The sequence below is a fragment of the Seriola lalandi genome, unplaced genomic scaffold (genome assembly GCF_002814215.2).
Source record: "Seriola lalandi dorsalis isolate HSWRI2012SDOR001 ecotype SW California unplaced genomic scaffold, Sedor1 jcf7180002054956, whole genome shotgun sequence".
In the NCBI taxonomy this organism is placed as follows: domain Eukaryota; kingdom Metazoa; phylum Chordata; class Actinopteri; order Carangiformes; family Carangidae; genus Seriola; species Seriola lalandi.
In genome coordinates this window covers 1,835,932-1,858,836 of record NW_019525507.1, presented here as the reverse complement: position 1 = coordinate 1,858,836, position 22,905 = coordinate 1,835,932, and the positions used below count along the sequence as shown (strand labels likewise).

The 22,905-nt window shown below is 40.2% G+C and overlaps 1 protein-coding gene across 5 annotated transcripts in view; it reads right to left on the bottom strand.

Annotated features, from left to right (window-relative positions):
• Window positions 1-14,241, bottom strand: part of LOC111645754 (collagen alpha-1(XV) chain-like) — a 54,064-nt gene extending 39,823 nt beyond the window's left edge. The window contains exons 1-2 of one of the 5 annotated variants that reach the window (XM_087170679.1): window positions 14,049-14,241; window positions 13,873-13,955 (exon numbers count right to left, since the gene is read on the bottom strand). In XM_087170679.1, coding sequence (XP_087026805.1) covers window positions 13,873-13,955; window positions 14,049-14,059 — 94 coding nt within the window. In that variant the 5' untranslated portion in view covers window positions 14,060-14,241. The remainder of the gene's footprint in view (window positions 1-13,872; window positions 13,956-14,048) is intronic. The other 4 variants (XM_087170677.1, XM_087170678.1, XM_023395053.2 and 1 more) reach the window with 4 other exon arrangements.
• Window positions 14,242-22,905: the final 8,664 nt, after the last annotated feature.

The following is a 22,905-nucleotide window of genomic DNA, read 5'->3' as shown; positions in this document are numbered from 1 at the left end:
TGGTGATTCATCATGAGCTGAAAATGGCAAAGACTGGTGGTTTTAGATAGAGATATTAATGAGATGAAGTTGTCGACTTTGTTTGGTTTGTTGTTAGCTGTTGCGCTAAACAATCACAAGTGCATTTCTGCTCCAATTCAAACTGTTTCTAAACACCTCCATTAAACAGTTTACCAGATTTAGTGTATATAAGTATGATTTCTCTGAGGAAATTGGTTCCAGCGCTCTCGGCCTTGTACTGACAACGCATACAAATTGCTAACAAATGCTGGAAAAACCAAAACACCTGTTGGGATAGTTTAGGATGGACAGCCACATGTCCTGAGCGGTAAGACGTAATCAAGACTCTGCTTCTGTCTGATTATACTGATTATTCTGGGATGTTTTAATCTAAACATGATAATGTCTTTGCATGTTTCTCTCTGTCAGATGAATGCTCATCTCTACAGAGTCTGACCTGATGAGGCAGCTATCAAACTACAGAGACTATAAGAATCAGGGTCAACTACTTTATCCCTGTAACATGTACATTGGAACTTCTTTCCTAATTCCATCTTTAAAAACTACTGGCACTGTCTGAACTTTAGACTTTCAGACCTGTTTTCTTAATTTTCACCTTAAACCAGAAAATATGAGCTCAAGAATGTTCAAATCCAACACACTAGAAATGAAAATGAGAAGTAGAAAAAACTGTTTTATTCGGTAAAGTCCTGGTGGAACCTATTCTAAGAGACAAAACTAGCATGTCAGAATTTTTCTTTGCCTTTCTTTGTCTGCTGTGACATTTACATGTCCTCCATGTCACTGTGGACGCCTTGGTTGTTGACATTCCTAATCCCAGCAGTCAGTCTCTGGCCTTTACTCCCCGGTCTTCCACAGTGTTTTTCAGGACCTGCATATTGTCGAAAGGTGAAAGGCTTCATTATGTTTCTTTGCCAATTCACGGAAGTAGCACGGTGAAGATGAACCGATATGAAATAGCAGCCATCTGCATAAATATAAGCTGATCCCAATGAAGTCTAACATCTTACTCCTGCTCTCAATATCTTTCCCAGAATTCTGTGTAGCAGTTAGCAAAAGGATGGGAGCTAATTCTGTAATGGTTCCATAAATGTCAGTATCTATTTTCACATGGAAATGGCTCTTTATAAGAACCCATTATACAGCATTTGAACACTGTGGTTGGCTATAGTTTCAAACTTGGGTGCACAGCAACTTCATTTATACATCCTTGGAGATTTAACAGACCAAAGTGAAGTTTACTTTCTGCAATGTGTTTCTAACTGCTGAGAACATCAGAGAAAGTAATCCATACTGTAGACTACAATATCCTTTGGGTGCATATATTTTCCAGACAGGTTTTTAAGTGGTGGTGGTCTGCTGCTGCTGAACGAACATGGAAGAAACATGTCTCTGAAACCACAATCCTTCCCCATCATAAACTTAAAGACCTCAGTCATAACCCTGACGAACACCATGCAGCCCTTCACTTCAGAGCTCCGGGGGTTACAAGACTAGCCAAGGCGGTAATAACAATAATAATGATGATGATGATGATGATACTGCCTGTCGCACTCTTCTTGTTCCAGACCATTACATGTGCGTTGCATCATCTGTTGGAAACTTCACAGGGGAGGCCTTGAAGCCACTCAGCAGACTTCATCTTGTATGAAAACAGTGAGGATGGAGCCGGGGTGAACTGTCAGGTTTAAAATCCTGCCATCAAAAACATGTCTTCAGGAGTTAGAGGAGGAAAAACATTAATGAAAGGAAACTGTTAGAGTTTACTGCTAAGTGCTATGCTATGCTATGTTGTGACGTTTCCAGCTGGCCAATATAACACGAAGCAACAACAAAGTCTTACAGAGTTAACAAGTTTTTACACATAACTCTCTATATCTTTACTTTTCTTCACCACAGATCCTGTGTTTTAATGCGTTTGAAAATTATTGTTCAAAAAAATCTTCAAGGAAAACTGTCACACTTCAACAGTGAACCAATTCCTCTCAAAGTGAAATTAACTGAACTCCAATCCACCCTCAGAAACATATCAGCTTACACGTCCTGCTCTGCTGTGTTTCACAAGAAGGAAAATATCAAAACAAAAGATAAAACTTCTGCCAGCATTTAGAGATCTCGCCACGAGTGTTCACAGTCGGGTTATGCTCAATAACGCATCAAAAACAAACTGATTTCCCAGTTGGTGTTATTTGCTGAGAGGAAATTGTGCCAGAGTTCATGTTTGGTATCTGCTGCCAGTGGGACGGAATCCAGGGGTTGCCTGCTAAATGGGCAGAAATCTCTGCAGGTAACCACAACATCACATTAAACTGGTTCTCTTCCCCTTGGCCACGTTGCCAGGTTTGACTCAGCTGTGAAAGTTTGCCGACGAGGGGCTGCAGAGTGCCCTGTTCAAATGGAAAGAGCAAGGACTTTGGAAAACTGTGTTGTTTGCTCTTGATCTAGTCCAGAACAAGACCATACATCTATAAAAGCTTTGATCAATGCAGTATAATATCAGTGCATTCAAGATTTTGGAATCACTCCATACCTACATCAATGGAAGGCGCATCAGATTTTACAAATCAGATGCCAAAAAGCAAACTGCACAGCTGCAATGAATTAAAAAATACAATATAACGGAATCAACTGTGTAACAGAGAGGGCACTAGTTGCCAGATGAACCACCGACAAAATTTACCACATTTTCACTGTTTCGCTGCAGTTAATTTGAGGTCCTGTTTGCCAGATACATGCCTCTAACCGCCATGATTTTCCATTAAAACCACTGCTTTCAGCTTCCCCATCCTGCAAGCTTCATTCAGTTCTTAATATATACGAGTAAAACATCACGGCTATTGTTGATGATGACGCTGTTGATGACTATGACCACTTCTGTTAAATACACAGAAGAATTCGGCTGATTGTCGTTTCAATCCAGTGAAAACAGCTCGAATCTTGACAGAAACCGTTTTTCTATTTTCCTATGTAATAGCCTCTGTGCCTAAATTCCACAGTCTGACAGTGCTGCCATGATTCGGGCTTGTTGACTGATTTTGACAGGAGCTGCTGAAACAGCAAGGAAATGGGTTTTGTTTTGGGTTAAATAAGGACTGACCTTTGCTCTACTGTCTGTGGGAGGTTGGAGACCAGATCTGTTTTTCTCCACACTTTGGTAAAAGAAGCTGGAAGCTTGAGTGCCACACAAAACAAAACAACTATGTCTGTTTGGCCCAAATTAGATAACGGATGTCTTTATTCCAATAAAGTGACCATCTTACTTTTTTTTCTTGTTGATTCAAACAATTAAACATATACTAACCAGAGGTTTCAGATGAAGTCTAATGAAAACATCAGGACTGGTTTCAGAGGTTAAATAGGTGTTGAATTTGCTCTCACGTGTGGGAAAGTTGATCTGTTTTTGTCTTCACTCTGCTCAAAAGAGGCTGCTGAAAGTTTTCGGGGCCTGAGCACCAGACTGGGATGTCGGATGTTACCTGAGGGACGCACTGATGACAGCATTGTTCAACCCAGGCCTGAAGAGGAGGAAAAGATCTCTGCACTCACTCAGGTCACTTAGAATAATATGTGAAGGTTTTGGTCTGAGCCATTACGAAATCAAAAATTGTTTCTGCAACCTAAAAAGCTTCAGGACATTTTTTAAGAATGGATTTACAGAGGTCCACAGTTTACACTTAAGACTGATTGTTCAATGTCATGTTGCCTTTATTCAAAGGTTTTTATAAATTCTGAACTGGTTTCTTGGGGGAAAATGTTTGGAATCAATGATGAAAAGAAACACTTTTTTAAAAGACCTGTTTACTTCCACATGCACTTTCTAACTAATGATTTCTAACTCGAATCTGTCAGATGGCAAAGCTTTAAAAAGAGGAACACAATCAACAAGTGTTTGAGAGAACAATGCCAGTGTAATGATCTTTCCCCAGTTCTATTGCCTGACTCAACATTAAGCAGCAGAAAGTTTGTGAGAATAATCCACAAAGAGCTTTGAGGTTAAATAAATCGATGTGAAAGTAATCAACATGGTTGATTACTGCTGCACTGTTTTGCTTGTCAGCTTTGGTACACAAACCTGGTTCTTGTTTTAAATTGAGCAGCTTCCAAATATCAACTTTATTTATCAAGTAAAAGGCTCAAAAGAACTTTTCCTTTTTAGATGAGGACACATTTCTTATCAGTTATCTTTCTGTTATGACAGAATTCATCTGTTTTTTTCCCCTCAAACCCCTTTTGTTGTGAGACCACATACGAAGAAAGAAATCACATCTTTGGCTATTTTAAGTGTTTCAGATTCAGGATGAGTGCAGAGACATGAAACACACCAACACTTCAACATTAAAATATTTTTGGATGGATATTTATCCCACTGGGGATTTCATAAAAACTGTTTTGACCATTTTAATCTCTTTTTTTCAAATAAATTGTAAACCACTGACAAGTATAATAACAGAAAACTCAGTAACTTAAGACACATCATGACGTTCTGATGCTGTTACCAGAAAAACACATTCCAACTTCCAACACATATCAACCAGAGCCATATGACACAAATCCAATCTATGACAAGCCCACTGCTGCAAACATCGCTTTAGGAAGTGAAGAAACCAGTCACTAGATGTTTTGACTTCATTTCTGTGACCGCACAAACTTGAAGTTATGTTAGCAGCCCTCATGAATCCAGCTTTACCAGCCCACAACATTTTCATGCACACCACAGCAGCGAAGCCCATTTTGCAGCAGTAACTATGGTACTACTAAAAAAAAAAGCTGTCAATACTGCTGCAAATCTTTGGTCGCATATGCTCTTAAACTGCAAGAGAACAGTAACAGTAATACAGTCTGATCTAATAAAAGGGAAGCAGATTTACTACCACCGGGTTTCTTTCTTGTTTTTTTTGTGGAAAAGTGCCACATGTTGATGGTTTTGGAGTCAAAGTCAAAGAAGTCTACTTCATGTGCAAACACAAGCACTAGTGCTGTTAATGAGAAGCAAACAGAAAAACAACACCAAATCATGAACCGCAGACCAAGGTGAGAAATTGACTTTCTGATTTTCACATTTTCCTGCAGCAGAGTAAACAGCACGTTGCTTTTTCAAAACTGTGGGTGGTTATAAGCAAAGAAAGTGAAAGAACAGCTTTCTAAGATAAGTAGAGAAACAACATGATGAGGAGGGAGACTGACGAAGGACCAAAAAGAAAAATAAGTAGAAAAAGAGGTGAATTAAGAGGAGATGGAGAGAAAGACAGATGCTTGTTGATGTTTATTCATCAGCGGTGGTAAAACAGTAAAGTAAATTGAGACCAAACCATGAATTAGATTTGTGTTGGGATTTTTTAGGAAGCGAGTCGACAGTGTGCTCAGAAACAACGCAGCTGCAGCCCAGCTGAGCGCACGCACACGCGCACACACACACACACAACCATCAACACCTCCACTAATCCCACCTCCCACTGGGAAACAATCAGCTCCTCTGGGAACGTGTCAGTCGTTCCCTCACTTTCCAGCTCTCTGCTTATCGATCTCCCGCTTTCTTGTGCTTCGAGCTGCCAAAGGAAAACACCCATCCCTCTGCAATTACATTGAGAAAGTGGTCCATAATTCAAGCACCTGATTATTCCAATGGGAATCAAACAGGTGGTCCTCAGACCAGACAAACATGTTCCAATGGCAAAAACAGGACGAAAAAGACAAAAAGGTCAAGTATCAGCGATGAGAAGTTTAAAGTCCCAAAAACACAGACTGTCTTTGAAGTCTGTTTTTGTTTGCTGATGACCAGCAGTAATCTGTCAGCTAGACAGGAGACAAAGCAGAGGCATGAAAAAAGGTTCAAGGTTGAGACAACATAACAGTGACACTGCCTGAGCTGTGACCTCAGGTAACCTTTTGGAAGATTCTCTGGTGGGAGAACAGATGTTATTTCCACCCAGTTTTATTTAAAGAGACATTGTGGTTTTATATTTACTAATGAGCAACATCTAGGATAATCATCTAGATCATCTGCAGGCGCTTGCACAATGTGGCCAAAAGTATGCAGACACCATTGTCTTGATCCTACAGAATAAAAGTTTAACTGTTCAACTATTTGCATAAGATTAGCTAATAGCCAAGCTGAGAGCAAAACACCCTCATCTTCAATACCAACATCCTGACCAATCAAACAAGCAGAGATCAGAGTGCACAGGAGGGTAAATGTGATATTTCAGAGTGAAAAGGGAAAAAGGAGAGAGAAGAGCCCCCATCCTCCTCCTCCACAAACAGACAAAACACACAGAAATCACTGTACACTCATTCTTCTGGGAAAACAATTACTTTTTCATGTAATAAGCACATTTTAATTCAACAAGGATTAACATAAATTAGGGACAGTGAAATCCACTTTCTTACATGCCTGCATGTTTTGGAGCCACACACACACTCTACACTCCATGACCTCATCAGAAACTCAGATGCTCCGTTGCTGTATGACAGGACATGCCCTCTCTCTCTCTCTCACTCCCTCCCTCCCTCCCTTGCCCTCTGTGGTCTCCACACAGCTGAACAGACACCTGCTTGTTTCTGCTCTATCTTTCCGCCCTGACAGACACTTTCCAGACTGTTAGAGATTCCATGTTTTGCAAAAAAGCCAGGAAGCCAGCCGCTCCCAGAAAAATAAACATGCCAATTCATACCAATTTACATTATCGTAAACTGATGCGCCTCAAAGCCCCCCCCTCCCGACAGCAACCTATATGCGTGCTATTGCCTACAGGAATGCAGGAGGACTCATAAGTGTCATATTTTATTCAGTAAAATCTTCTCATAGCACACAGGATGTACTGTGGCTCAGTCTCAACCATGGCCTTTACAGCTGTAACCATGTGTATGTGCTGTAATATTCCAAACCTCAGCTACAGAGAGGAACTTTCTATTCACCCTGCGTCACATTTAGAAGCCACTGAACAGCTCTGTTAGGAGCCTGGGTCAAAGGCACTTCATTAATGGATGTCGAGGGCACAGAAAGCGTTTCTCATTCCCTTTTCCACTTTGTTCCAGCTGGTCTAGAACTTTCTAGCCTCTGTGTGAAGTGACTTAAGAGTTCTCATTGCAAAGTGAATATAATGTCATAACGTCCGCACACACACTGAAGGAATAGCTCAAACATTTATTCACAAGAAAGAAGCAATCCCGAGTCCAAAACTCTGCAACTGCGTGGTCACCAAGGTCAGTAAGGTTGGAGTTTTAAGACGTCCATGCCCATGGGTTCATTATATCACAATCTATATATGAAGGGCAAATTTACAATAAAAAACACACATATAGATATATGTATCACTTTTTGTACTGAAAACTCTTGGAAAGAAAGAAAAACGAAAAAAAAACCAGGACCAACCAGTGTTCATGGCTGCAGGATTTGGTCTAAAAGCTCTTTGATGGTCGAGGCTTTGATTTCAGTGAGTGATGACTGATGTTCAGATAAGGTTGAGTTAAACACAGATAAGTTAACTCAGGAATTCAAATGTATTAATACATCAGATGTTGTTATTTAGGATCAAACAGTATTCAGGTTCTTCCGCTAATCTGTTTACAAAGACCTTAAACATCCAATTGTGAGGTTTTACTAAAAGAGGGCAGACGACAATAAATTATAAAAAAGCTGCACAAGGCGAAGCTCAAAGTGTCATTTGGCGTCACACCTTTACCCTCCCACACAGACTCCTTCCTATACTTAACACATCCTGCGTTTGTCCTCCGGTCTCACGCTTTGAACAGTCATCTATCTCATCTAACAGCGTCTGTGCTCACACGGTGTCCACGTCTCTAAATAGTGGCTTGTTTTGTCCTGGACAAATTTAGCCATTCCTGTTTACAGTCCAGAATAATGCACATGCTTTTAGTTATGAGTTTGCTTTAGATTATTTGCAGATGCAACCATCGAGTCTCAGAGACTATGAAGCAGCTTCCAGTGTTATGTCAGCAGAGTGGTCACTTATAAAATCTGACAGTGATCCTTTTACTGGTTTTACATTGTCTATTGTTTCCTATTCAAACATTCTCATGAGTCTATGAATAACTCTTCACCAAAGAGTTAAAAAAGGTCACATGGCCAGTCACAAAAACAACAAACTGCATTAATTTTTAGTCAAATAAATCAATTAGGAGCCAGATGAAGATAAGAGCTGTCATATTGGAACAAATTTGGCAGTTGGTGGAAGTAAACAGGAATAATGTGGGATACAAAAGCATGTGCAACACACACGACCTGCAGTACATCTTGAATCAGTTTGAGCCTGCTGACACATGAAAGTATGAAACCGCCACAAGGGCTTGTGTCAACGTCCCAGGCACTAAAACACATTAATATCATGTGTCAGTGAAATGATAGGGATGAAATTCATTTGATATTTCAAAGCCTCAGAATGGAAACTATTCATTTCAGAAAATGGCAGAGAAATATTCTTTTGAAATTTTAGACATAGTTCAGAATTTGGGGAAATATGATTGTAGCCAGCAGCCAATTAGCTTAGCATTAAAACTGGAGCCAGGGGGAGACAGCTAGCTTCCAACAAAAGCAGCTTTCGTATAGATTAATAAAAATGAGAAATAACTTGCAAATTTTTATTTGACCTATCATCAGAGCCAAGCTAGCCATATGCCTACTGTTTCCAGGCCTCATGCTAAGCTAAGCTAACCAGCTGCTAGCAACTTAAATATCTGCAACTGCATATTCCAGGCACTTTGATGATGGAAAGAACGGGTTAATCGATATTAATTTTGGATAAAATGGTGGGTCTTTGACCAAGCTCTTCAATGTTAGAGAGAATGTCCTTGATTTTATAAAAGCAAAAGGTGTGACCAGTCCAAATATACTCATGTATCTTGCTCAATTGTGCTTGAGCCAAACACTGAAATTCACTGTACAAGAAAACAGCAAAAACAAAAATCATTGTAAAATTGATTTGTCATGGTTTTGCATCCAACAGTTTATTACATCTGCCATTCACACTGTCCCAAGTGTAGACATTATTTATATAATTACCTCACAATGTAGCAGGGAAAGCCATCTCCACTCTGTGCAGACTCATACAGCCCACGTACAGGCAGAGTTTAAACACACATGTGTATAGTCAAAGAAACATCTGGCCACTTTGCCTTGTCTAACATGTAGTAGTAGTCATCATGATGTCTTCTGGTTGGTTTTTATTTGGTGACAGCTCTGGTGCTCAGGGCTCATTAATGTGGATTACAGACAGGAAAGAAAAAAATGTAAATTAATAAAATGCACATCAGTGAACTCACTTGTGTGTTATATCATGTGGTGGATGGAAACTAACTGGACATTAATTTATAGGAAAATGTCAGAGACTTTAAAAGTCTCCAGCGCTGTGCATGTTTTTTCTTACTCATTCATGAAATCATTGTTGGACAGGACCAAGGACCTCACTGTGCTCGAGCTGAAATTACACATCTAATCAAAACCTGACGTGTTACCTCTGTGCAGGGCTGCAGTCCAGATGACCCACATCAAACTGAAGCCAGAACAGGATCTCATTAGAATCAGAACCAGGACCAAATGGTCATGGAAGAATTTACACATTACTTCCTTACACTCAATGTCATCTTACTTCTGTTGACAAAACTATCATCAAGAGCGAGTCTACAGGTGTTACTGATGCTATTTCTTGGAATAAAGTTCTTCAACTACCCATATTTACCATTATTTATAATGGAGCTTCCGTCTTTCCCTCCCTGTTACAAGGTATTTGCTGTCTCTTTGTTTTTCTAATGCATCAGGAAAGAAACCCTCTTCACGCTCAGAAATCAGAATCCTGCCGAAGACAATCTTTCATATGAAATCTCTGTAAACTGTTTGATAACACTCAATTTTGCAGCCACAGTCAAATGAATATTCATTTTAACTTGTTAAGTGAACCTGTACCACTTAATGATACATCATCTCAATAAGTGCGTCATTACTCGATGACTCATAATAACTCGAGCTATTCATGGTTCATAAGACTGACCACTACAGTAGTTATTCTTCATTCACAGCTGGATGACTCAGGGGTTTAAGTTTATGGTTTGATTCTGAAGTAGAAATATTTTGAAAAGGTTTTAACATTACATGAACTCTTCTGTACTTAGAAAATAAGTTGACTGTGCTTTGGTAAAGCTTTCAACATGGTTTATATTGGTGGAGAACAAGTGTGAGAAATAAGAGTGCAATTGAGTTTTTATCTGTATACAAAGAGTCATCCTATCCTGCACTGAATTTCTGGTTCATCACAAAGTTATTACAGTTGGATTATTTGTGACAGGAGGATCATGATTCTACAGCCCCATAGAAAAAGCAAACAAATGTTCAGTTGACCTTGCCTGAACAAATGAAAGATAAAAAGAAGAAAACAATGAGTCTGACCAAATGGTATCTTTTGTTTTGGGATGAATTTGTTTGAATGAAGCTGAAGTCTGTATACTGTATGACATAAGACTGAAAATGCTCGGATTCAAAACATCTTCAACTGTAAGACGAAAGTGTGTCATTTATAAATCTGATGAAGTCATAGTCCACCCCGTTTGTAATATAGCATCTGACAAGTTTTCACCAACACCCTTCACACATTTTACTGACCTCTAAGGACTTGCATCATAATCACCTTCGTCATTCTCCTTGTCATTCTTGTCCTCATCTTAATTAACCCACAATGTAGTCTTCATAACCACATTCACGCAGAGTCACATCACCAGCCACATCATCTTATCCATTATCCCTAATAGCCAACTGTGTCCAAGGCATTCAAGTCATTCCATTCAGCTAATTACAAACATTGTTGTGTGTTTTTTTTTTTGAATAATTACCATGTGGATGGCAGATGGAGAACAACATGTTTGTGTGTGTGTGTTCTTGTGGGTGTGGCATATAGGCATATGCATGCGTGTTCAAGTGTGTGTGTGTGTGTGTGTGTGTGTGTGTGTGTGTGTGTGTGTGTGTGTGTGTGTGTGTGTGTGTATGCACAATCGACAATGTCAGTGTAAGTGCAGATTCACCTAATAACCCCAGGCTGACGATGTCATATTAAGTGCTGTGTTTGTTGATGTGTTTGCTCATTAGTGAAAATCTAAAGCAGCTAATTCCCAGAGGCTGTGACTTTATGATTCTCTATAGAATGAAAACACCACGACCATTGTTGATGTCAGGACCCTTAATAACTTTGTTTACGCAGTTTTGAACAGCTTGTTTAAATTAGCGTAGATATTCATTCATTCACCAATTTATTCACCTATTCATCTGCTTACATAACAACTGATTAATTGCCCAATTCATTCATTACTCGTTACGTCTATGTATGTGTGAAGTTGTCTCTACATTCATTTGCTCATTTATTTACTCAATAATTTTGCCAATAATCCATTCATCTGCTCATTCATTCATTCATTAATTGTTCTGTTGATACTCTATCCATGCATTTGTTCATTGTTTGCAGATGCACTCAGTCTTGCATTCATTCATTCATTCATTCATGTACTTCATTCCTTAACCTTTAATCCATTCATCTTATTCATTCACTCACTCAGTCACTGATTGGTTCACTCATACATCCATGCATGTATTCATTTTGTAATTAGAAGTCAACCTTTCTTCCTTTAATTAGGTAATTGATCTAAAAGTAATTCATTAATTAATTTAGTCATTGACTTACATTCATTCATTCACTCACTAATATATTGACCAATTAACTCATTCATCTGCCCCATTCCTTCTTCTGCCTATTTTACTGTCTTTCACCTTGTACATTATTTTCTTGATTAATCAGAACATTAATGTTCTTATTAAGTTGTTAATTCATCCATTCATGCACTACCAGCTAATGTGTCCATAAACCTATGATCAAAGGCTTTTGCATAGAACACCGATGTGCCAGTGCATGGAGTTTCTTAGCTGTGTCTGTTACTGGTGTGACCTGATGCTTTTAGGTGGTTGCAGAAGAACTGAGAGAAGCAGCACGCAGCACTTCACACTAAGGAAACTTATTACATGACCGTTATTTCAAATCGTGCACAGAAATGTGAACGTTGCCACGGAGACAGCTCTGTTTTCAAGAATATTTACAGCATGCAGCCTGGAAATATTTGTCCCTGGTGCTCTCTCTCTGGCAAGTGAGCCGGCATGTGTGCACACATTTTTTTTCCCCCTCTTGAAAAAGTGAATCATGGCAGACGATTATGAATATGGCAAAAGCACAAACAGCCTGAGAGTGGAGCCTCTTGCTCATCCAGCCTCTGTAGGATCTACAGCAGAGGAAAGTGGACCATGAAATCACACTTCAAAAACTTTTCTTTAGTCAGACAGCAACCCTGCTCCACCCACCTCACCACATATCCATTGTCAAGTTCTGGGTTGCAAACATCCATTTCTACAACTTCTTTTGAGTCAGAACTCAATCCTGCAAGATCATATTTCATGTCATATGATAATTAGGGACAAGATTTTATTGCAAAGTGGCCACTGGCTTGTGGCAAAAACAGTGTGACCAAAGTGGTGTTTAATTCAAAATGCCAGACAATTAAGCATCATGGGGCCACATTAGCTAAAGAAACCCCTTAATTATTTGACTGCACTCAGACAATGCAGCTTTTGTGACATGGGAGGTCCATGTGGTGGTGATCATAGGTCAAGATATCCACACACAAATACACACACTCACTCATAGCTGCAAATGCCAAACTGGATTCCAGCACACTGACGGAAGCAGTGATGGTATATTGCCTGTCTGTCTGAAGGCCAGGATGAAAACTAATAAACTGAAGCTCCAAGACAATGACCTTCATGTTTGACCTGACCCCCCAACACACACATTCAAATACCAGTAGCATCATCTTCACCACCTTAATCATGCACTGCTACTGACTGCAGGGCCTGTCTGTTAATATGCATGATGTGAGGTTTTGCCTGTTTCCAATTGCAATGGAAAAGAAAATCTGCAGCTCTTTCTGCGCTAATTGGGAACATGTTGAAGTGTCCTGATTGATCCATTAATCATGGAAAATAATCTACATTTAAGCTGTGAAAACAGTGTGCAGAGACAGCAGAGCACAACACAGAGGGTCTGAATAACATCTCAGTCAAAATATAATTGAAACCATCATATAACAGCACAGGAGCTAGCAGGTATCTGCCTTATTCACTGCATGTTGTGACGCTAATCTACAAGCAGTGGCTCCCAAGAGTTTGCATTGCAAAGTTTCCAAACTCTACACACAGTTACCAGCCTCCCTCCAGTATTTACATTAAGCATCCCATGGGATATATGATCTTATCAAATGGGAGAGTTTAATGCAAATATTTCATGTGTTGAAAACTCAGACTCAAAACCCCTGAACACTTTCCCAGGACCTTTGTAATATAGGCACTTTATTCATCATCCACATGTGAGTAAAGAGACAAGATGACTTGCAGTGAAAAAAAAGAAAAACTACAACTATAATAACTTAAAATGTGTCTGTGCTACTCAGTATTTAGTAAATAATGAACTTGGTTTGCCTTTCTGAATATTCTCTAAGATACAAAATCACTATTTTATTACTATAACATCAAATATCCCAAAGTGTCACTATGGTATTCAAATGACCTGTCCTAATAAGACCACACTAGTGTTGATGTAATATTTCAGCATCCTTCACAGAGTCGTACCCTGCTATGTGTCAGTGCAACACTGCAGGATCAGAGCGCAACAGTTTCATCATTCATATTCAGCAGATGAGAAGTCAATGAGCCAGCAGAAAGTTCACCAACAGCAGAAGAGAAAAAAAAACAAAAAAAAAACCTTTTTGCCCTGCAGCATGCAATCAACAGACAGAGAGTGCACATACCGTCCAGCAGCTGATAGGCAGAGGAGTGACGGCAGCAGAACCGGAGGACTAGTAGAAATAATCCAAAGAACCAGGGAGGAATGCTGCACAAAAAACAGAACTGAAGAGTGAGAGAACTGACTAGAAGTGAACTTGAAACAACTTCTTCACATAAAAACACTGAGCCTTTCATTTACCGTGGAGACATCTTCAGTGATGGTGAGATTAAACACACAGTAAACTTGCCCTGGTCATGAATGAGAGTGATAGAGCGAGAGAGAGATGGACCCCACTCTGCCTCTCTCTCTCACTTACTCCAAACTAAAATCCTCTCACTCTCCTCCTCTTCCTTGCTCAGTCTCTCTCCCTCCCTCTCTCTCTCTCTCTCTCTGGTTCCCGGTCAAACAAAGGCAGCTTCAGTGCGTGGGGACTCAAGGGGCCCTCGCAAAGCTGAAACCCGACTCCTTGCGTCTCTCTATGGACCACCGCTTTCTGATCCAGCCCTCCCCTCAGACATCACAACCCCAGATACAAATTAACACACTCCAGTTAAGTCCTCCTCCCCCTGTTCCTGCTGCTCCTCCTCACTGGTGTGCTTTCTCTCACTTCCCCAGTCCTTTAAAGCAAGTGTGGCCTTGATCTATGGGGGGAGAGATGCCACAGGAGCTGCAACATCAAGACCAATCTCTCTTTTTAAGTGTAGCAGGAAAAATAAATCATCTTGGATCAAAGGAAATATTCAAACAGCTCAAACCAAAACCTCTCTCTATCACTGGAGTTAGAGGAATGTTTGTCATTCTCTAGTTAAAAAAGTTCAACCTATTTGAGTCAAACTAATCCACTAAACCACACTGTGACAAGCATTAACTTGTAAATGCCAATATTTTTTTACATTTCAAAAATCCTATAATGTATTATTGGTAAAATAGCCATACATATATTTCATTTGGTCAGACATTGTTTTAAAGTCCACATATATTAACTGAACTGAATAAAACTCAACCATCCATTTTCCAATGTACGCGTTTTTCCCAGGCATCTAGAAGGCATCCTGAGGAGAGTCCCGAACCACCTTAGATGGATCCTTTAAATCACAAAGTTCTAGCCCCGTGAGGATTTAGAAGCTGCTCAACTTGTCCCTGTGGGCTAATAGACTTTAACTTTAAGTGCTTCTCGTATGGTGGAACAGCTTTGGAAAGCACGTTACCCCACAACATTCTGATGTTGAAATTATAAATGGGGCTGCGTCCGACAATTTCGGTCACTTTCCAAAACAAATCATTCACTTTCACCCTTACTTTAGGTGTGCAGAGGTGAGAAAGTGAGCAGGGTTAACAATTCGAAATTCACAAGTTCTCTTTTTCTTTCTTTACAAACAGGCGCACACTATGAATAACTTCCAAGATATACCGTCTGAAAAGATGTCGCCATTATCCCCACATCTGAATGACTTCAGTAGTTGCCCTTCTCTGAAAGCCATCCTTTCACCCAACCTTCAACTGGGGCCCAGTCGGAACAGCTATAAAACACTTTTGCTTTCTGATGCTGCTAGAAAAACACACTGTCCGAACTAGTTCAACCTGGCCCTAAAGGTGAGCCCACAGTCTGATGCAACAAACAGAGCAACAAGATGTAATTGTAGATCACCAAAATCTACACTGTTGAGCTGCTCCTGCACATTTGGTTTGCTTGGATTTTAAAAAATTGATGAATAAATAAAATTTTGAGTAAATGGAGAATGGGCTAAACATTTTCTCACCCCCATTCAAACTCCCCAACTGATTCATCATCTTTGTGATTAGGGCTGTGGTGACGTTGCACACCTCCGTTTGTGATTATGCCATCACTAAATCATCTGCCACAATGTCTGGACTCAAGAGCATTGTGTAATGGTGCCAAATGGAATCTGCCTTGAACAAACACACACACACTCACAAACACAGAAAAAACACCCACCAGTCTAGCTGCAGGAGCCAGTGTGGTAGAGGGGAGGACAGATAAAGATGTGCTCAGACCTTGTCTCTGACAGCTCAGACAGATAACAGCCATCATGACCTGCGAGTGTTGCTGTTAGAGAGGCGGCATTGGTGATAAGCCGTCCTCACTTCGCTGACCTCGCACACTGACCAGTGGCGTTGTCAGGTGACATTCCTCCCAACAATGTTATGTTGCGTGTTTGTCAAAAGAAAAACGTGTCCCATCCCCCTTGACACTGATGGGGGCGGGGCTCCTTATATGAATTTATAGGATTTCTGGGTACTGAAACAGTTGATCTTTGCTACCCAGTTTTAAATTCATTAAGTTCTCTCAGGAATTGTATTTATTTGTACAAAATGTGGGCTGAACTTTCAAGGATCCAAAAAGAATCACATTAAGAAAAAAAAAAAAAGAAAAACATATATGGTCCCTTTATTTACAACATGCACAGATTTACATTAGGCTATATCCTGATATGCTTAAATAATCTTAATTTCTCCCTCACCTCAAAATGCCTGACTATTGTTTGTTTTTTTTATCCTAAGTGTCCTGTCTGCTTTTTCAGAGGCTCCTCCTCTTCAGAGAAAGGCTGGAGTTCATTTGTCATGTTTAACTTTGGATTTATTGCTCCAACATTAAGTGCTTCTGGCAATATTAAGTTTATTTTAGTAGGAAGTCTCCATAACACAACATAGAAGGAAATGCATCCAGGTGTTCACTTTGCCTCACAGGTGTCCTGTTTAGTCAGTGTTTCTCTGAGTCAGGGGAGGTGCTGGAGGTCTGTTTTGGTTAAATAAATAAATAAATAAATAAATAAAAAAAAGCTTTCAACAAAGAAATTTGCACATTAGAGGAGACAATGTTTGTGTTTCCATTTGCATTCATACTTTCAAGCACAGCTGGTTTAGTCTGATGCAAACCCAGCACTTATCTGTCTTATGTTTGAGCATCTGTGAAGTCTTAACTTTCAGTTTCATCAATCTCTGTGATGATGCTGCAGCGTCTTTTATCTGTACCGCCCAGAGATCATGTGTCAAACACTCACAATGCTCTCTAATCTTCAATCTTTCCCTAAGCAAACCTTAACTAAGATTTTTTTAGTAGCCTGATCCAAACAGCCCCGTGCAACAAAGACACGGTCAATGTAATACAGGCAGCAATTACAATTCCTCCAAAATATATTTGCCTGTGCAAATTAGTTGTATATAAACTAGAAGTTTCCACATGACAACTGAAACAAAAAGTGAAAAAAAATCCATTTATAAGTATGAGTATGAGGGAAAAGCTCACATTTCTTTAATGGATGTTTGTGTTTGGCAAAAATCTTCAGCGAGAAAATACATTTTGTGGTTGCCAAGATTCCTCCACACCCCCTCTACACCCACACTTTTAGGTGAGTGTGCTAACATCTCCATAGTAGTCTGTGTATTTGGATGTAAACACAGTGAAAAGACTTTGCTCTTTGTGATGAGAGAGACAAGGATACAAAGAGCAACAAGACTGGTGTTTCTATGCAAAGAAAACAGTGAGAGAGAAGGGGGTGAGAACGAGGGATTTCAGCCTGTGGGTGGCTGCAGATTAAAAAGGGGTCCAGCCTGAGATTTCGCTGGTATGAGTCAGTGAGATACCAGATCGTCATCGCTCTGTAGCTGACGGCTGTGAGAAAGCAGACTGAGCTGCCCCAGCTGACATCAAAACGCACCAGCGAACAAAAAGAAAAACACATCTGTTTGCAGTCCTGGGCTTTGAGTCTGAAAGATGGAGATTTTTTTTTTTTTTTCCCCCCACAGGGGATTTCCATGTTGTGAAGCGACGCTGTTTGTGGTTGTAATAGACTGCACTCACTGCTGAAAGATATTCAGAGATTTAGTTTAGACAAACGCACCAGGACATTTATTCAGATTGTGATATTAATCTTTTTGGGGGAACCACAAACTAAAATCTTTCTTTGATACAAGATATCGCAATCCTGGATTCGCATCCTAAATTGATTTAGAGAGGAGATTTGATGACAGGACATAAAAGCCAAGTGGTGTAGAATAAAGCACAAGAAACCAAGTAACGCTCAGAAATGTTAAATAGAGTGAGAGGAAGCTGGAATGGAGCCCCAGAGAGTTCACCTTACTCTAGATAAGCAGTGTTTTCTACCGCTCATATTTTAAAATGTTTCTTATCACGGAGGCCAGGATTCCTAGCTGCACCTCTGACCCACTGTAGGTGTCTATTAACCCACAGACAACAGTGATAAAAACTGTGTGAGGAGAATGAACACAGGGGCTGTGTGGGTTTATATGGAGATCAATCCTCAACTTGTCTTTGAATGATTGGGGTCATCTAATTATCAGCTGGCTCCTGTAAACATCATGTCCTGGTAACTACCACCACCACCACCATCATGCAATTTGTATTATATTAACCAGAACTACTATTACTCTCAATCAGCATTTCCAATGTTTTATTCATTGTTGCCAGCAGATTGTAATCAGCCTCAGTAATACATTTTCTCCTGTCGTCATGTTCCTGGCTTCTTTGTTAGCTGTTCTCAGACGTGAGTGAGTGGAACTGGTCAAAACATTTCCCACCGCTCTCAGAGTCCAGCTTTATCTGTATTTGCACAGAGAACTGAGACAGAAAATATGATGTCTGGGGTCAGTTGAGGAGCAAAGAGATATCAACTGAGGTACTGAGAAGCACTCGAGGCCTTCCCAAAGTGGAGTGGTCGCCTGGTGGGTATCATCATCAGCCATTGCCTGCTGTCTGTGTCAATATAGATCGGTGACAGAGGGGAAAAGATAAGCATTTCTTGAAACTAGTGCAACTGCGCTGATTAGAAGTATACAGGAAGCTGGAGAAACATGCAGTGTGTAGCCATGTCAGAAAAAAAGCAGGTACTATACTCAACAGTCTAAAAGTATTGCAAGAAGTTGACGTGTCAATCTCCCTCCCTTTATTTGCCTTTCACTTCTGCTCGCCTCACCCGTCTCACCCTATGACTGACACGGACTCCCCGGCCCGCAGGTTTAAGAGCAGGGGTCTGCAGGACCACGAAGCTTCTTCACAAAGCCGGGGGCGTGTTGCCAGGTTCTGAGGTCACACTCCATCTCTGAGGGTGGTGCGATGGCCGTGTCTGCTTGTGTGTGTGTGTGTGTGTGTGTGTGTGTGTGTGTGTGTGTGTGTGTGTGTGTGTGCACGCGTGTGTCTCTATACCAGGTCAACAGGGAAAACAAAAAGTGCTTCTGCTGTTTTTTAAGCTGAAATCCAAACGCAGTGTTAACAAAGGGGGCAGCCACGCTACTGAAAACAAGCAAGAGCTCCACTATTCAGTCTGAGAATGATTGGCAGGACCCATGAGCTACAAGGTCAAGCTGCTTTTTTTTTTTAAGTGAAAGATGAGCTTCAAAAAGGATTTAGACCCAGAATAATGTATAGACTGAGGCAAAACAGAGCCATATATTCATTTATTATGCATCAAGAGAAAAAGGTTTTGATCCAGGCTACAAAGGCATACATGAATAAAATGGGCTGCGCATTACGACCAAAAATGGCATTAAAGGATTGGTGAAAACCTTGTACCTTAAATGTTTTTAGTTCGACAGTCGGGCCTTTTGAGTGTCTTAAAAAGCATCACAGTTTCCACGGACTGTCATACAAATCTCTGTCGTAGTTATGCTGTTTTTCCTGACATGTGCATCAGTCTGACTGAAATAAATGACAGTTGTCACAGTTTGTTTACATCTCAATTAAAATGTTCTGATTAAGATGCACAAAAAGAGCATACCTTCAGGGGATTGTGGAAGTTGTCATATATGAAACTATGTTAACGACTTTGTATTTTCAGTATGGAAGGCATGCCAGTGGAACCAAACTAAATAAAACAACAGCCAAAATTCCACTTTAAAAGGTTTTTTTTTTTTTAAAAGAAAACATTTTGCTTTAAAATGTATAATAGCTGTACTCTAACGTTTCCTTTCCATTCTTGTTTCCTTTATAGAAACCTGGTTGGGCTCATAGGTGTTTAAGCTGCCGGATCAGAGCGTGTGCCAAGCAGTGAGAAATGTCAGTGTTGTCAAGTTGCATTTTAAATCCCATTTATCTTCAGATTTACTGCATCAGTGTGGATGTAATTATTGTCACCAGGTGCAATCGTCCTTACAGGTGTTCCTGGCTTCAACTGCAGAATTCCAATGTTTTTTTTTTTTTTTTACAACTGTAAAATGCCGAAAGTTTGACCTCTGAACTGGCCGTCCCTGACTCGCTGTATGTAATCCTGGGTGATGATAGAATCGATTGCATGTTTCGGAGAGACTGGGCTGCTCTTTTCATGGTAATTATGATGTTAAGCCTTCGTACTGCGTTAGCATTTTCTTTGGAATTTAAAGAGAAAATATAAGGAGCCCAAGCGTAATGGAACCGTCAGTCAGGGGAGGACTCAGTAACAGCAGCCAGATATTGTTCATTCATCCTGCACACGGCTGCAGCTGAGAGGGAAAAATAAGGCGGAAAAATCCTAAACATGAGCATTTTATTTTGGCGAGTGGAAGACTGTAGTATTTATACTGTATTTGCACTTTATTTATACTTTATAAGAGATGAGTTTAAAATTAGTCTTAACTGAGGTACTTGCATTAAATCGATGACTCATATGTGTCTTTATTTTTATGGACACTGCCTGGCATTTAAGCCTTGTTCAACTTTCCAGCTACTTTCCACATCTGATGCCTGGTTCATCCAAAGAACATCCACCTCATCCCTGAAAATGTCATTTTCTGTGCACAGATTGTACTAAAGTAGGTAGACACTGTCCTTTTCTTCACCTCTTCTACCTGTATGTCTTTTAAGTTGACTAACAGGGATGTTATGGCATTTTTGAGGGTGTGCATGACAAAACTGAAGACTCACATTTCTTTTTTGCGTGTTTGTACACATGACTTTTGAGTGGATTCCTCCCGTGTGGCCACAGTGCACACACAAGATTCGAATAAGACTTAAATGATACCATCTGAATGTGATCATATAGGAGGAGGAAATATTTCACAGAGAAATTAGAGAGATTTTTGCCTTAAGCATGAGACAGGCAGTGCTATACAGAGGTTTGGACTGACAGGGGGATGTATACCTTTTGTTTTTTGGTGATCTGTGAGATCAAACTCAGATGTGCAGGTGATTAACGTGGGTGAGCAGCAGCTGGTTTCAATGAGCAACAAAGGATTAGATGCATTCCAGCTCTGCCCCTCTTCTGATCCTCACCAATTCACTTCACTAAAAATGTTATATATTTCACCTCAAAAATGAAAAATTAAATCTACCGAGCCCTAAAGAGTAGACCAAGTTGTTTCGGGAGGCTGGCTCTGCTCTTGTTTGTTACGTGATGAGAATATAGACATGATGCACGAGTTCCTTGTCCTCAGGACATGGAGCATCCAGCTGGAATGACTGAATATACAGTGGCTTTATCCAAGCTAAAACTGGTTGTGCACAAATAGTGATGCAACAAAAAAATAAGCTCATGATGCTACAGATGATAAGCAGTTATAAAACAGGGATGTTTTTAAATATAAAATATAAAAATAGGTAAGGAAAATAGCATTATTCTTGTGTAGCTGTAGGTCAACTCTAAAATACAGCGTTCCTGCTTGAGTTTGCTCAAGTTATCTGAGTGACTGTAACTGTATGTTTTGGCTAGCTAACTAGCCAGAGGCTAATTTCTCAAAGCATCACAAGTAAATCCTGCTGCTACTGCTAATGCTCGCTCTGCTTGATAAATGCTATCTAAACACAAAACTTGATCCTATGTAAAATAACCAGTTCCTGCTCAAACAGCGACAGAGCAAATTCACGCTTGGTGGTTCTTTTCAACACATGAACGCTCTCCAAACAGAGAAACAATAATTATGATAGTTAAATGCAGTATGAAGCCCTATAGAGAATACAGGTTCCAGTGCACGTATGCTCATACATATACATGTGTGTATGTACAGGTGTTGCTGACACCTACAGCCGCCCGAGCGTCTGCTCATTCCACTGATGTTAAAGAAAACATGGCTGGTAAACACAGAGATGTGGTCGGGCCTGAAGCCATGAGTCTGCCTCTGCCATATTTCACAGAGGCAGACTCAGTGAATAGTCCAGTGAATATAGTGTGTTCTCCTGTCCAGGGAGAACACACTATATTCACTGGGTTTTCTCACATACTGTCCTCCATCGGCCAAGAACTTCAACATATCCTTTTTTTTTTTTTCCCCTAATAAAGCAAAGAGTGTTCAAACATTTTTGCACATCATCGCCTTCCTGGGTCTACTGGTGTAAGAAATGGGGTCAAGAAGTTTGTTGAAAACCATGTCTCTTTGAATTGAGCTATGAATTTATAGCAAGTTTTTCTCGACAAGATAATTTATAAAATGAAATGAATCTCTACCTCGCCCTTTGCTTCGAGTTTATTTCTACATCAGCACATGTAAACACGCTCATTAACAAGTTTGGGCTGCTGGGGTTTGTGTTACTTATGAACATGTACACATTGCAATCAGAAGAGTTTACTCTAAATTACAGTGCATGTTCTCACACCCAAAAAAATTCCTCATTTTCATAGTGTAGAAAGACGACAATAATAACTGATGCAACAAGAGAAATGAGCCATGAACTTCAGATTTGGGATTGTTTTTGGAGAAAAATCCCTCTGTGTTCAAACTAATTTCTCTCACCTGTTTAGCATCAAAATACCTGTTGACATACATGTATCTGAGGAGGAAACATGATGAACCAATTACCTACAGAGTTGAGATTACAACAACAATAAGTTGCCTTGAAAGAAAAGCCGCCCTTGTACGCACAATTTGGCAAATCCTCAGGAAAAGACAGACAATTGCAGCCAGTTGTTTTTGCTGCTTGTGGTTTCCAGGTTGGCAAATATTTCATGCATATAACTGACACAAATTTAAATGCAAAATGCTGTTGAGGTGACGAACTGTCTTAAGGGAACTTTGTCTTCATGACTGCTGGGTGGTGACTCGTCCAAATGTCTGGGATTAACATCTGACCTGGGACATCAACAGCCCCCCCCCCCCCCCCCCCCCCCCC